The sequence below is a fragment of the Hyla sarda genome, chromosome 7 (assembly GCF_029499605.1).
Source record: "Hyla sarda isolate aHylSar1 chromosome 7, aHylSar1.hap1, whole genome shotgun sequence".
In the NCBI taxonomy this organism is placed as follows: Eukaryota; Metazoa; Chordata; class Amphibia; order Anura; family Hylidae; genus Hyla; species Hyla sarda.
In genome coordinates this window covers 159,378,859-159,393,636 of record NC_079195.1, presented here as the reverse complement: position 1 = coordinate 159,393,636, position 14,778 = coordinate 159,378,859, and the positions used below count along the sequence as shown (strand labels likewise).

The window sequence follows — 14,778 nt, the reverse complement described above, 5'->3', positions numbered from 1 at the left end:
TGCTTCCCTCAGTTCTGTTTTGTTGCTCTCTTATGAGCTATTATGTTTCATCTGCGTTTATGTATGTGGATTGTCAGCCGCTTCATATTACATGTACACACTTCACTTACAACTATGCGACTGATGTATTTGCATGTTCATTTATTTTTAAAAATGTTTAATAAAAACCGAATTGAAAAGAAACTAGTAGTCATCTAGCGGTATGCCCCTGCACCAGAGAGCTGTGTCTCTCGCTCCCCATCAGGAATTCACATCCTGAAGTTTTCGTTTGTCTTATGTTTGAAGATATAAATAAAATAGATGAAGACACATGGGGTGAGTGCGGCTTCATTCTATTCTTATACTTTGCTTTTTTTTTTTTTTTTTTTTATCTTTCTCTGCACAGGTTTTGATAAATCTCCCCAGAGAGGCACCTATAAGGCTATATTTCCACTTTTTTGAGGGGAACTGCCACTGTTTTTGAGTGATAGCCAGAAGTGGCTTCAGTGGTAATTTTCCAAAAAGATTCCCAAGTGGAAATGCAGCCTAACTTACAATTCTATCCCTATTATAGCATACTCAGGTGTTCCAACTCTGTGGGATTTCCTATGATTGTGGCAAGTTGCCACAACATTTTTACTTATATAAAAGCATCAAGGTGAGGCGACGTGGCTTGGCTGCCGGGGTGAATGGACGCCTGATTGAGGAGCTCTGCAACCAACACCGTTATAGCGACATACCCCAGCTACCTCCGCCTGCTCTTTATGCTCCAGAGGCGTGCAAATACCCGCTGATCATGCCGAACAAGAGAAGGAAACCGGCGCGGCAGGAGAAGCTGTCTAAATTCAACTTCTCCCGGGCACTAGCAGATGTGCAAGATGGCGCCAACTGAGCCGCGCCTGCTTCTACAGCCTTGGACCCGCCGGAGCTACGGCTACCTAGACGCTCCTCAGATCCAGTGCTGCACTGCAGCTCACCTCACAGTCCTGCCATTCCTCATTCTCCGGAGGCCCCTCTCCAGCCGACGAGGAGTGTGACTGATCTCACACAGCATGGCGCCCGTTCTCCCAGGGAAGCTGCAGGATGGGGCTCAGCCTCACCCTCACAAAGCCCAGCAAAGCACAGACACAGGCTGTATCCAGCTGCCCAGGTGACTGGGACTCTCAGCCCGCTCCTGCTGTGTCTCTAGCAAATGAGCTGGACATTATTTCAGTATCAGATACTTCTCTAACAGATACAACCATGAAAGGCATGCTTCTATCCTTAAGGAAAACATTCCTCTCTGACATGCAAGTTATCATCTCTCCTCTGAATGCTTCAGTGGTGGATTTGACAGAGAGGGTTTCACATGTAGAGTCTAAATTTGGGGAGTTTTCTACTTCACACAATTATCTTATTGACTCCCATAATGATCTCTCTGATGTGGTTGACTCTCTGAAAGCTAAGGTGGCAGATCTTGAAGACAAGAGCCGCAGGAATAACATCAAGCTCAGAGATGTTCCTGAAACTGTGCTCCCTGCAGACATACCATCTTACGTTAAAGCCCTCATTAAAGCTACCCTGCCATCCTGTAGCACCCAAGAGTGTGAGGTAGATAGGGCCCACAGGGTCCCCCGGCCCAGCCACTTAAATGACTCTGTCCCACGTGATGACCTTGCCAGGATTCTCTTTTTTACGGCGAAGGAAAAGATTATGGAATTTTTCCCGCAAAAACAAGGCCTCCCAGCGCCATTTCATAAGATCTCTGTATATGGGGACCTCTCTTCAGCCACCCTCCAGACCTGCAGGGAACTCCAGCCCATCACACAAGCTCTCCGTAACGCCAAGATAGCATACAGATGGGGCTTCCCTATCAGCTGACTCTACCTCAACACTGTGCAGAGGTGACTGTCATATTTACTTCAATGGTGATCTGTTGGTCTACTCACCCCGGGCTACAGTGTGAACTGTTACCCCTTAGCAGTTCTCGGACTCCGGTTTGCTGAGTCATTTTATGTTCTCTATGTGCTATTCAACTGTTCCTTTGTTTTTGAAATGGTTTATTTACCATTTCTTCTCTGTCTCACTATCAGACCGTAATTTAGTGATGCCTCATGTTGTCAGAGGGGCGCGTGCTGGCAGGGAGACGCGTCCCTTCCCCAATTCATTTCATACATTGTTGTTTTATCGATTACATGTATATTTGCAATATGGTTATAAATATCACTAGCTTAAATGTCAATGGTCTCAACGTACCACACAAACGATCTCACTTTTGGAGGGAGGTTCAAACTCTTAAGAGTGACATTGAATGTGCCCAGGAAACCCATCTCCTTGCGAAAGACATGCACAGACTTAGACACCCTGCTTTTCAACAGGTCTTCCACTCCAATTTCACCACTAAGTCTAGGGGAGTATTTGTTGGTATCAGAAACTCTGTGTCTTTCCTCCTAGAGCACGTAGAATCAGATACCAAGGGCAGATTCATAATACGGTACTGTACTATTAACTCTGTCAAATTGACAGTCTCCCTTTATGCCCCCAATAAGGGACAACTTAGGTTCCTAAACTCCCTACTTAAACGTATCACCTGAAAGTCCTGGGGCTCACTGGTTTTATGCAGGGATTACAACTCCATTATGGATCCAAACAGACTCCACCTCGACTTCTCGTCTCCCTTCCCTTTCACTGTCCTCCTGGGCGTGGAAGGCAGAATTTTATTATGTATGGCGACTGCAGCACCACACTGAAAGGGATTACACTCAACTATCTGCGGCCCACAACACCTATGCCAGGATTGATTTCTTCCTTGTAGACAGACACATCTTACAATCAGCGAGCAACTCCTCTACAGGCATGATTTCCTGGGCAGATCACGCACCCGTTATGCTCACTATCACTCAGTTTCTTGACCCCCATCGCATCAATGGAGCATCAGCAGCTTTCTTCTGTCCCATAAGGAATACTCACAAAAGCTTTTTGCCAACCTCAAAGAATACTTGCTTTGGAATGCCCCTACTGCCCCATCACATATCACACTGTGGAACTGTCATAAAGCAGTTATACGTGGCTTGTGCATAAAATATAGCTCACTCTTAAAAAGACATCACGACAGGGAGCTCTCTTCTCTTCTGCAACACATTCAAAAACTTGAACTTCCTAACAAACCCACTCCCTCAACCTACAAGGCCTCTCAATTGATGAACCTTAGACAAGACCTTTGTTGTATGTTACTCTCCTCATATGAGAAATAGTTTAGGAAAACGAAGGCCAAGTATTACTCACAAGCCAACAAAGCAGGCAAGCTACTCGCTAACTGCCTTAAATCCCAACACATCAAATCTAGAATTCCCCTCCTTACCCACCCCACCACTAAAATCCCACTACTAAAACTCCACTCTGCACTCCGAAATCGATAGCTGATGGCTTTCAAACATTTTATACCAATCTCTACAACCTACACTCTTCCATCCCTGAACACCCAAATGCAGCGGAAGCTATCCAATCATACTTAAATAGGCTCCACCTCCCTTCCCTCTCCGCTACCCAACTAGACAACCTAAATGCCCCTATTCTACCCTCAGAAATTCAGAAGGTCATACGCTCTCTACCCTCAGACAAAGCACCAGGCCCTGACGGCTTCACCAATTCCTACTATAAGTTGTACCAAGACGTTTTGTCCCCCTATTTAGCTATGTTCTGCACCGCAGACACTTCTTCCAGTAGTCTCCTAAAGAGAACTTACAACCATACCCAAGCCGGAAAAAACTACAGAGCTACCGCAAAACTACAGGCCCATCTCACTTTTAAATCAAGACCTGAAAATATTTGCAAAACTCCTGGCCAATCGTTTATCCCTATGTCTCCCTAGCTTAATCCCACAAGACCAGGCAGGATTCGTCTCAGGTCGCCAAACTTCGGATAACACAAGACGTCTTTACCATGTCCTTCATCACGTGGAGTCCCAGGCCTGCCCAGCGGTCTTCCTTGCGTTAGATGCAGAAAAGGCCTTTGATCGCCTTAAATGGTCATTTGCTTTTGCAGTTCATACGCAAAAGGGATTTCGCGGGCAATATCTTGTCTGCAATCACCTCTTTATACTCCAAACCCTCGGCCTGGGTCCTGCCAAATGGCTCTCTATTTGATGAATTCATCATATCTAACGGTACTAGACAGGGGTGCCCCCTCTCGCCTCTCATTTATATCCTATCTATTGAACCCCTAGCCCCGGCCATCAGGCTCGATAATAGAATTACAGGTATCTCCACTGGCTCCACTATCCACACCATTTCATTGTATGCTGATGATGTCCTCCTTTCTTTGAGCAACCCCCAAACCTCTCTACCGACAGTTATGGAAGACATCTTAGAATATGGAGAAATGTCTTATTATCTCCTAAATAAATCCAAAACACAAGCATTACCTGTCAATCTTCCCCTGGTGACTGTTGCCTCCCTTCAATCCCAATTTTCCTTTGACTGGCGTTCCTCCGCAATAGATTATCTGGGAATGTGTCTTACATACCCTACAAAGGATATCTATAAAAACAACTACGAATCGCTAATAACTGACCTGTCAAACATGGCCAACAATCTATCTCGCTCTGAAATCTCCTGGATAGGTAGGCAGCTAGCTTCAAGATGTTCCTGCCCCCAAATTGTTATATGCCTTTCGTACCCTGCCGATACCCCTCCCCACACCCTTCTTCATTAGAACTCAGAAGTTAGTCACCAGTTTCATATGGGCTGGTAAGAAGCCTAGACTGAAAGCCTCAATATTAATGAAAACACACCCAGTAGGTGGTTTAGGCGTCCCCAATATTAAAGGATCCTACATTGCTACACTGGTCTCCAAACTAAAAAAGTGATGGAATCGGCTTCCGCCCACCCCCTTGGTCCCAAATTGAACAAACACTCACCCCAAAATGTTCCCTACATGACCTACTCCTCTACCCGCTATGGAACTTAAGTCCCCCAACTTTCTCCAATCCGATAATCGAAGCTTCCTACCAGGCTTGGTCAACTCTGCTAACTTCACTCAGTCTCCTCCAATCCTACTTAGAGGACCTCAACCTACAAACCTGGCTAGATAGGGGAATAACACATACAGGTCTCCTACACTGCAATTCTTCCCTGTTACCTTTCGAATCTCTCCAACAGAAAATCAACCTACATAGGAATGACTTTTATAAATATTTACGTATACGTCACTTTCTAGACTCCCTACTTCCTTCTACTGTAGGACTGAACACCCCGATACTTTTTCAACACCTCCACGAAGGGTCTACGCCCAATATATATGGAACTCCTTCAGGCAGATGTCTGTGTAAGGAGCTACCCCTTTTGCTTATGGGATAAAGACCTCTCTACCCAAAATACTTGCGAGGAGTGGTGCAGGGCTTTTAAAACTGTTAATGAAGCCTTCCACTGCTCCTCCCATATAGAATCCTACTATAAAACAGTGTTAAGGTGGTATTTCACTGCGGACAAAATAGCTTTGGCATACCCAGTCTCCTCACCTGGTTGCTGGCGAAACTGTGGTCACAAGGGATCTCTATCTCACATATTGTGGTCCTGCCCAGCTGTTACACAGTTCTGGACTGACTGACGCAGTCTCAGAAGTGATCTATTTAAAATCCCTATCAATTGGTCCTTAGCAGCGGCCTTACTATTTCTACATTTAGGATTTCTTCCCCCTAAATACTGTGACCTCTTTTGTATAATTTGCATCATTGCTAAATCCCTACTCGCTGGTTTCTGGAACTCTCCAAACATCCCCACCATTGATGTGTTAATTGGTAAACTAAACACTACCTACTCCTATGAAAAAATACTAGCTTTAGGGGCATGCAGGATGAAAGCTTTCAAAAACAGATGGGAAACATGGATCTATGTAGAGACATATAGGGAGAGATGATATCGCACACTATCCCCCCCCCCTCTTTTATACTCATTGGTATGAGACCCCCTCTATGTTGATATAACCTTCCCTGTCCCTCTCCAGGGACCCACACAATCAGGCTTCACTTACCTCACTATACAATATCCATTTTACTGCTCACCGTATAAATAGGTCATTCTATTATCTCTACTCATTTTGCTTATTTGTGCTGTTGTTAACGTTTGTGTTTCTAAGCCTACAACAAAGGTGTACTGTTACCTGCTCTATACTTTTTACATTTCGCAGACAGCTATTGTCCTATGCAGATGTATTATTGTCTGTTTGTTTCTATTGGAAAACGTGTTTAATAAAAACCTATTGGAAGTAAAAGCATTAAGGTGACTTGCAACACCCACCATGAATGATCTAATTTTGCAATGGAGCAATTGTCGTAGACAATTTACATTTTAGCATTTGGTTTTTTTCCTCCTCGCATTTGTGAGATTTTTAAAAACCTGTGCAGAGGAAAAAGTTGATCAGATAATTTTTGTTACCAATGTATATGACAAATATACATATAATGGTATTATCTACATTATATAAAAAGTTTTTGCTAATGACAGGTACACTTTAATGAAGCAATCTGATTGGTTGCTATGGGCAACTGGGCAACTTTCCTCTGCACAGGTTTTAATAAATCTTCCCACAACATTTTTCCCATTTTTTACCTACAGGGCTACATGAGGGCTTGTTTTATGCGGGACCAATAGTACTTTGAAATGACAAAATTTACCACAAAATCTACGGTGAGGCCAAAGCAATTCAATGTTAACTAATTGACTGAACGCAGCATTAAATCTGCAGCTTTAAATCCTGCTCATCAAGTGTGATAACATCCTTAGTGGGTTTTGTTTCTAAGCAGTGCACTATACAGTTAAAATGGCGTTATTTTTATTCTACAGGTCAATATGATTAGGACATACAATCTTTATAGGTTTTGTTTTACTATATCACTTTTCAAAAGTTATACATTTTTCTTAAAATTAGTATGCTTAAAATTGTCCTCTTCTGACCCCTATAACTCGTATTTTTCAGAATACGTGGCTATACGAGGGCTTATTTTTGTGCCGCGATCTGTAGTTTATCAATGCCATTTTTGTTTTGAGCATCCTTTGGATAGGAGTTGTGATACTTCTCCTTTAACCCCTTAAGGACAATGGACGTACTCCTACGCCCCCGTTTCCGAGTCCTTAAGGACCGAGAACGTAGGAGTACGTCCTGTCCATACCCGGCCCCCCAACGCTAGCCGGAGGGGAGCCGGTGCCCGATGCCTGCTGAAATCGTTCAGCAGGCATCGCGGCATATCGCCCAGGGGGGTCATTATGCCCCCCCATGTCGGCGATGGCGCAGATCTCTGGACAATTCAGTCCAGCGATCTGCGGCGATTCCGGGTCAATCGGGTCTCCAGTGACCCGGTATTACTGGCTGATCGGGGCCGAACAGCCATAGCCAGCAGGGGTGAGGTGCCACCTCACGATCGCCCTGATTCGTCGGCCGGTTTCCCACAACCCGCAACCCACCCCTCTTCCGGAGGACGTAGCAGGTGCGGGACGTGCACCCCGGGTGCTAGGGACCCCGATCCCCGGCGTTAATGTTGGGATCGGGGCCCCAGGAGCGACGGCGGCGGCGGGACTGACCTGCGTGGCGTGGATCAGCAGCAGCAGCAGGAGGCGAGTGACAGCCTCCTGCTGTTGCTTAGCAACAGCTCCCAGCATGCAAAAAGGGCATGCTGGGAGCTGTAGTTATGCAACAGCAGGAGGCAGACCACCACAACTCCCAGCATGCCCTTATGGGCATGCTGGGACTTGTAGTTTTGCAACAGCTGGAGGCACATTCTTTCTATGGAAAAGTGTACCTTCAGCTGTTGTATAACTACACCTCCCAGCTTGCACAATCAGCTAAAGTGCATGCTGGGAGTTGTAGTGGTGCATCTGGTGGTTGCATAACTACAACTCCCAGCATGCCCGTTGGCTGGCGGTGACTGCTGAGAGTTGTAGTTTTGCAACAGCTGAAGGCACACTGAGTTAAGTAGCAAACCAGTGTGTCTCCAGCTGTTGCATAACTACAATCCCCAGCATCCCCAGCCAAAGTAGTATGCCTCCAGCTGTTGCATAACTACAAGACCCAGCATGCCCTTCCGCTGTTCGTACATGCTGGGAGTTGTAGCTTTTGCAACAGCTGAAGGCACACTGGTTGCAAAACACTGAGTTTGTTACCAAACTCGGTGTTTCACAACCAGTGTGCCTCCAGCTGTTGCAAAACTACAACTCCCAGCATGCACTGATAGACCGTACATGCTGGGAGTTGTAGTTTTGCAACAGCTGGATGTTTCTCCCCCCCCCCCCCCCAATGTGAACGTACAGGGTACACTCACATGGACGGAGGATTACAGTAAGTATCCGGCTGCAAGTTTGAGCTGCGGCAAATTTTCTGCCGCAGCTCAAACTGCCAGCGAGAAACTACTGTGAACCGTGCGACTGTACCCTAAAAACACTACACTACCACAAAATAAAATAAAAAGTAAAAAAAACACTACATATACACATTCCCCTACACAGTCCCCCTCCCCAATAAAAATGAAAAACGTCTGGTACGCCACTGTTTCCAAAACGGAGCCTCCAGCTGTTGCAAAACAACTACTCCCAGTATTGCCAGATAGCCGTTGACTGTCCAGGCATGCTGGGAGTTTTACAACAGCTGGAGGCACCCTGTTTGGGAATCACTGGCGTAGAATACCCCTATGTCCACCCCTATGCAAGTCCCTAATTTAGGCCTCAAATGAGCATGGAGCTCTCACTTTGGAGCCCTGTCATATTTCAAGGCAACAGTTTAGGGTCACATATGGGGTATCGCCGTACTCGGGAGAAATTGTGTTACAAATTTTGGGGGGTATTTTCTGCTATTACCCTTTTTAAAAATGTAAAATTTTTGGGAAACCAAGCATTTTAGGTAAAAAAAAATGTTTTTTTTTTACATATGCAAAAGTCGTGAAACACCTGTAGGGTATTAAGGTTCACACTACCCCTTGTTACGTTCCCCGAGGGGTCTAGTTTCCAAAATGGTATGCCATGTGTTTTTTTTTTGCTGTTATGGCACCATAGGGGCTTCCTAAATGCGGCATGCCCCCAGAGCAAAATTTGCTTTCAAAAAGCCAAATGTGACTCCTTCTCTTCTGAGACCTGTAGTGCGCCAGCAGAGCACTTTTCACCCCCATATGGGGTGTTTTCTGAATCGGGAGAAATTGGGCTTCAAATTTTGGGGGGTATTTTCTGCTATTATCCTTTTTAAAAATGTTAAATTTTGGGGAAACCAAGCATTTTAGGTAAAAAATATATATATTTTTTTTACATATGCAAAAGTCGTGAAACACCTGTGGGGTATTAAGGTTCACTTTACCCCTTGTTACGTTCCCTGAGGGGTCTAGTTTCCAAAATGGTATGCCATGTGTTTTTTTTTTTTTTTGCTGTCCTGGCACCATAGGGGCTTCCTAAAGGTGACATGCCCCCCAAAAACCATTTGTCGCTCCTTCCCTTCTGAGCCCTCTACTGCGCCCGCTGAACAATTAACATAGACATATGAGGTATGTGCTTACTCGAGAGAAATTGGGTTTCAAATACAAGTAAAAATTTTCTCCTTTTTACCCCTTGCAAAAATTAAAAAATTGGGTCTACAAGAACATGCGAGTGTAAAAAATTAAGATTGTGAATTTTCTCCTTCACTTTGCTGCTATTGCTGTGAAACACCTAAAGGGTTAATACACTTATTGAATGTCATTTTTAATACTTTGGGGGGTGCAGTTTTTATAATGGAGTCATTTATGGGGTATTTCTAATGTGAAGACCCTTCAAATCCACTTCAAACCTGAACTGGTCCATGAAAAATAGCGAGTTTGAAAATTTTGTGAACAATTTCAAAATTGCTGCTGAACTTTGAAGCCCTCTGGTGTCTTCCAAAAGTAAAAACTCATAAATTTTATGATGCAAACATAAAGCAGACATATTGTATATATGAACCAAAAAAAAATATTTTGAATATCCATTCTCCTTACAAGCAGAGAGCTTCAAAGTTAGAAAAATGCAAATTTTTCATTTTTTTCATCAAATTTTGGGATTTTTCACCAAGAAAGGATGCAAGTTACCATAAAATTTTACCACTAAGTTAAAGTAGAATATGTCACGAAAAAACAATCTCGGAATCAGAATGATAACTAAAAGCATTCCAGAGTTATTAATGTTTAAAGTGACAGTGGTCAGAATTGCAAAAAACGCTCTGGTCCTTAAGGTGTAAAATGGCCTGGTCCTTAAGGGGTTAAAGTGTACCTTTGATATAATGTAGATAATACCATTATATGTATATTTGTAATATACATTGATTAAAAAATGTCTGTCTATGAGGAGTCTAAAAATGTGTTTGTCTATGAGGAGTCCAAATACAGGAAGTGAAGGCCGGAAAAGCAGGGCTCTGTGCTTGTCAATCAGCCTGCTGTGTGAGCCAGGGGCATGTCATAGAGCCTTAGTGTGCAGAGCCCTGCTTGTCCTAAGTGCAGAGAGCCCTGCTTGTCCACCCACACTTCCTGTATTTGGACTCCTCATTGAGACACACAAACAATAGCTGTAGGGACAAATACATTAACCAATGTATATTACAAATATACATATCATGGTATTATCTACATTATATAAAAAGTTTTTGTTGAAGACAGGTACACTTTAATATTTTGTTGCACAATATTTTGAGGCAATAACTGTAAAAAATAACTGTAATCAAGCAATTTCTGTAACTCTCAATAAGACTTTTGCATATAGAGATTACCCGATTCCTTGAACACACAGGCATCAGGAATTTTGACATTCCATGACCAACTTTGATTGTGGCATCTGTCCGGCATTGAAGGCAAGTCCTGGCTGGTTGTAGCAGCCATTTCTCACAGTCTATGAAGCGAGTGCAGCTCCTGCACTCACTTCAGAGATGGTGAAAGCAACATGACGCAAATATACGTAATTTCACATTAACATATTCTCACCCATGTAGTAACTATATTTCATAAGGCAGAAAAGCATTAAAAGTAAAGACATATATTCATATTGTTGTATGTCATCTATAGAAGAAAACATGTGTTTGTTGTGACAAATTGGCTGGTTAATAATAACATACTTGTTTTTCTGTAGTTCTTCCAAATTCGAAGCATTCCACTCTGAGCCCTACAATGGATGAAGAACAGAGCTGGAAATTACTGAGAAGAGAATTATTACATACCCCAAATCTGTGGATACATGAAGACATAAAATCTAGTACAGTACAGATATTTACTCCAACATGACAGCAATTATGCATCCAATAATAACATTGAAATAACTAGAATAATAACTCGGAAAAAGAGTCAACCCCCCTTGGGGAATCTAATTAGTTTGGACACTTCATTATTGCATGTTGCTTATAAAGTGTCAATATTTCCCGCAGTACTGTAAAAAGTCATAATTCCCATCACTAAACCACCGTGGTGCCCTATTTTATGGGTGAACCTGATAAAGAAAGGTGGAATACTTTCTGAAACATGTTGTCCATTTTTTTTGTTAAAAATAAAAACTTCTGTTTTTTTATTTTCTTTGGGGTCTGTGTTCAGTCAGCCCTGCGACCGGTACTAGCGCCAATAGCAAACCTCCATTCAGTTCAGGTTCGTCTGAGGATTCCTCAGCCATTTACCATTCAATTTCCTTCTGAACATTGGCCCAGGACACAGGCTGCAGTCGTACATATATTATTATTAGTATATGCATTGATAGGTGTTGGGCACTCAGTTTAACACCATAGGTGAGCAGTTTATCTGGTTTATTTACTGTCACCTACTGAGGTTTAACTGCACCAGTTCTCTTTCCGCATATTTTATTTTACCATTTTATTGGTGGACATAGACAGACAAAAGTTACCAACACATACAGTGGGGAAAAAAGTATTTAGTCAGCCACCAATTGTGTCAAGTTCTCCCACTTAAAAAGATGAGAGAGGCCTGTAATTTTCATCATAGGTACACTTCACCTATGAGAGATAGAATGAGAAAAAAAAACATAAATCACATTGAAAATTATGGAAAATAAGTATTTTGGTCAATAACAAAAGTTCATCTCAATACTTTGTTATATGCCCTTTGTTAGCAATGACAGAAGTCAAACATTTTCTGTAAGTCTTCACAAGGTTTTTACACACTGTTGCTGGCATTTTTGGCCTGTTCCTCCATACAGATCTCCTCTAGAGCAGTGATGTTTTGGGGCTGTCGCTGGGCAACATGGACTTTTAACTCCTTCTAAAGGTTTTCTATGGGGTTGAGATCTGGAGACTGGCTAGGCCACTCCAGGACATTGAAATGCTTCTTAAGGAGCCCGGGTGATGTGTTTGGGATCATTGTCATGCTGAAACACCCAGCCACGTTTCATGTTCAATGCCCTTGCTGATGGAAGGAGGTTTTCACTCAAAATCTCACGATACATGGCCCCATTCATTCTTTCCTTTACACAGATCAGTCGCCCTGGTCCCTTTGCTGAAAAACTGCCCCAAAACATGATGTTTCCATCCCCATGCTTCACAGTAGGTATGGTGTTCTTTGGATGCAACTCAGCATTCTTTCTCCAAACACGATGAGTTGAGTTTTTACCAAAAAGTTCTACTTTGGTTTCATATGACCATATGACATTCTCCCAATCCTCTTCTGGATCATCCAAATGCTCTCTAGAAAACTTCAGACGGGCCCGGACATGTACTGGCTTAAGCAGGGGACACGTCTGGCACTGCATGATTTGAGTCCCTGGCAGCGTAGTGTGTTACTGATGGTAGCCTTTGTTACTTTTGTCCTAGCTCTCTGCAGGTCATTCACTAGGTCCTCCCATGTGGTTCTGGGGTGTTTGCTTACAGTTCTTGTGATCATTTTGACACCATGGGGTGAGATCTTGCATGGAGCCCCAGTTCGAGGGAGATTACCAGTGGTCTGTGCTGCTTACCTATTGCAGATTCAGTCTTCCCAGCCTGGTGAAGGTCTACAATTTTGTTTCTGGTGTCCTTCGACAGCTGTTTGGTCTTGACCATAGTGTAGTTTGGAGTGTGACTGTTTGAGGTTGTGGACAGGTGTCTTTTATACTGATGACCAGTTTAAACAGGTGCCATTAATACAGGAGGACAGAGGAGACTCCTAAAGAAGAAGTTACAGGTCTGTGGGAGCCAGAAATCTTGCTTGTTTGTAGGTGACCAAACACTTATTTTACAGAGGAATTTACTAATTAATTCATTAGAAATCCTACATGGTGATTTCCTGTATGCTTCCCCCCCCCCCCCCCCCCCCATTTAGTCTCTCATAGTTGAAGTGCATTTATGATGAAAATTACAGGCCTCTCTCATTTTTTTTAAGTGGGAGAACTTGCCCAATTGGTGGCTGACTTTTTTCCCCCCACTGTAATGTATACCTACTTATCCTTTAGGACACAACAAGACACAAAATCATGGTTGACTACGGTTCTGTGCAGGCACAAAACCGTACAAGTACAAAAACTTACATAAGCGGATACATCTTGTTGTATACGTTTTTGTACGGGCGGTCATTGTGTACGGTTTGATATGCGGTTGTATACGGTTTTCAAATACAAAACTGTATACAGGGACTGTATAGCAAAATTGTGATGTCAGTACACCCTAAAACACATACATACACACACTCACACACCTGAAAGAAGGACCGCAAGGATTTGTTCAATCACACTCAATACTAAGAAAGAAAAAGACTTAAAAGGGCACACCACCAGGGCACTCCCCGGGGGCTCCTTTGGATAGGAAATAAGATACCTAAGGGCAGGGTATCTTTTTAAAATAATTTCCATAGAAGACCATACCAAATAAAGATAGGGGAAGATCTCTGAGGGTCGGTCCATCTGAGCTAGTATCATTATCATCTCATTATCAATGAACTCTGTGTAATCCTGCAGAGCACAGTGAGTATGCTGCTCCAGAGCTGCGCGCACCTGCAAAAGAAAAGGTAAAGAAAAATGTGAAAACATTTACACTACTCAGTACACAACTTCTTCAGAGCTTAATGGTCACAGCCTCAATCTCAAAGTTTATTCTTATAAAAGCATGTTATTGAAAGATACAAATCTTGCTGTATTGAATCAGTCTCCTATACTTGTGAGAATGCAGATCATTTTCTTCACTAAAGGAATCACAAGATAATCTGGAATGAAGGAATTATTTTTATTTTAACAGCCAGACCTGGCTCCTGTACCTCTCCACTTTTTACCTGTTTAGATGTTATATTCTCAAGATCACTCTCTCTCAGGATGTCTCGTAGCTTTTTCCGGATGATTCTTTCAGTTTCTTCCCTATGCAACATAAAAAAAAACATACACTTGTAGTGAACAATAATGGCTGTTTTCTGTAACTATATCCTAACAGTCAAGGAAACACAGCTAGATAACATAAAAAATCAAACAAGGTCTCCAAAATTTAAATAGGGACTCTATAACAACAAAGATGATAGCCAGATGGAAAACAAACATGTAGAAGAGGAGTCCTAAAGGAGGTCACAGCTACTTTGCAACTTCCATACAGACAAATTTCGGGCAGTCAATGTCAAATGCCAGCTTTACAGTACCTAATCTTTTTTGAGGCTACAATGACACTTTAAAACTGACCAAGCCTCTCAATAAACCAGCATGAGATGGACTACAATGACCCTCTGAGGAGTGCTCTGAGCAGTGTTACTAATCTTGGTGCATCAGTGCTTGGTAATCTGCCTCCTCCTGCAGAGCTATAAGCATCATCAAACAGGCACTGCAGAATGGTTAGAGTTACATTTTGTAGCCTTTTTATGTCCTTTATAACAAAATTACCAAAATACAC

General features: G+C 42.9%; 1 protein-coding gene across 2 annotated transcripts in view; it reads right to left on the bottom strand.

Annotated features, from left to right (window-relative positions):
• The window catches only part of SSH3 (slingshot protein phosphatase 3), a 525,251-nt gene that overhangs the window by 313,877 nt on the left and 196,596 nt on the right, over positions 1 to 14,778 (bottom strand). For both annotated transcript variants that reach the window (XM_056531120.1, XM_056531119.1), the window contains exons 8-10: positions 14,177 to 14,258; positions 13,773 to 13,901; positions 11,053 to 11,099 (exon numbers count right to left, since the gene is read on the bottom strand). In XM_056531120.1, coding sequence (XP_056387095.1) covers positions 11,053 to 11,099; positions 13,773 to 13,901; positions 14,177 to 14,258 — 258 coding nt within the window. The remainder of the gene's footprint in view (positions 1 to 11,052; positions 11,100 to 13,772; positions 13,902 to 14,176; positions 14,259 to 14,778) is intronic.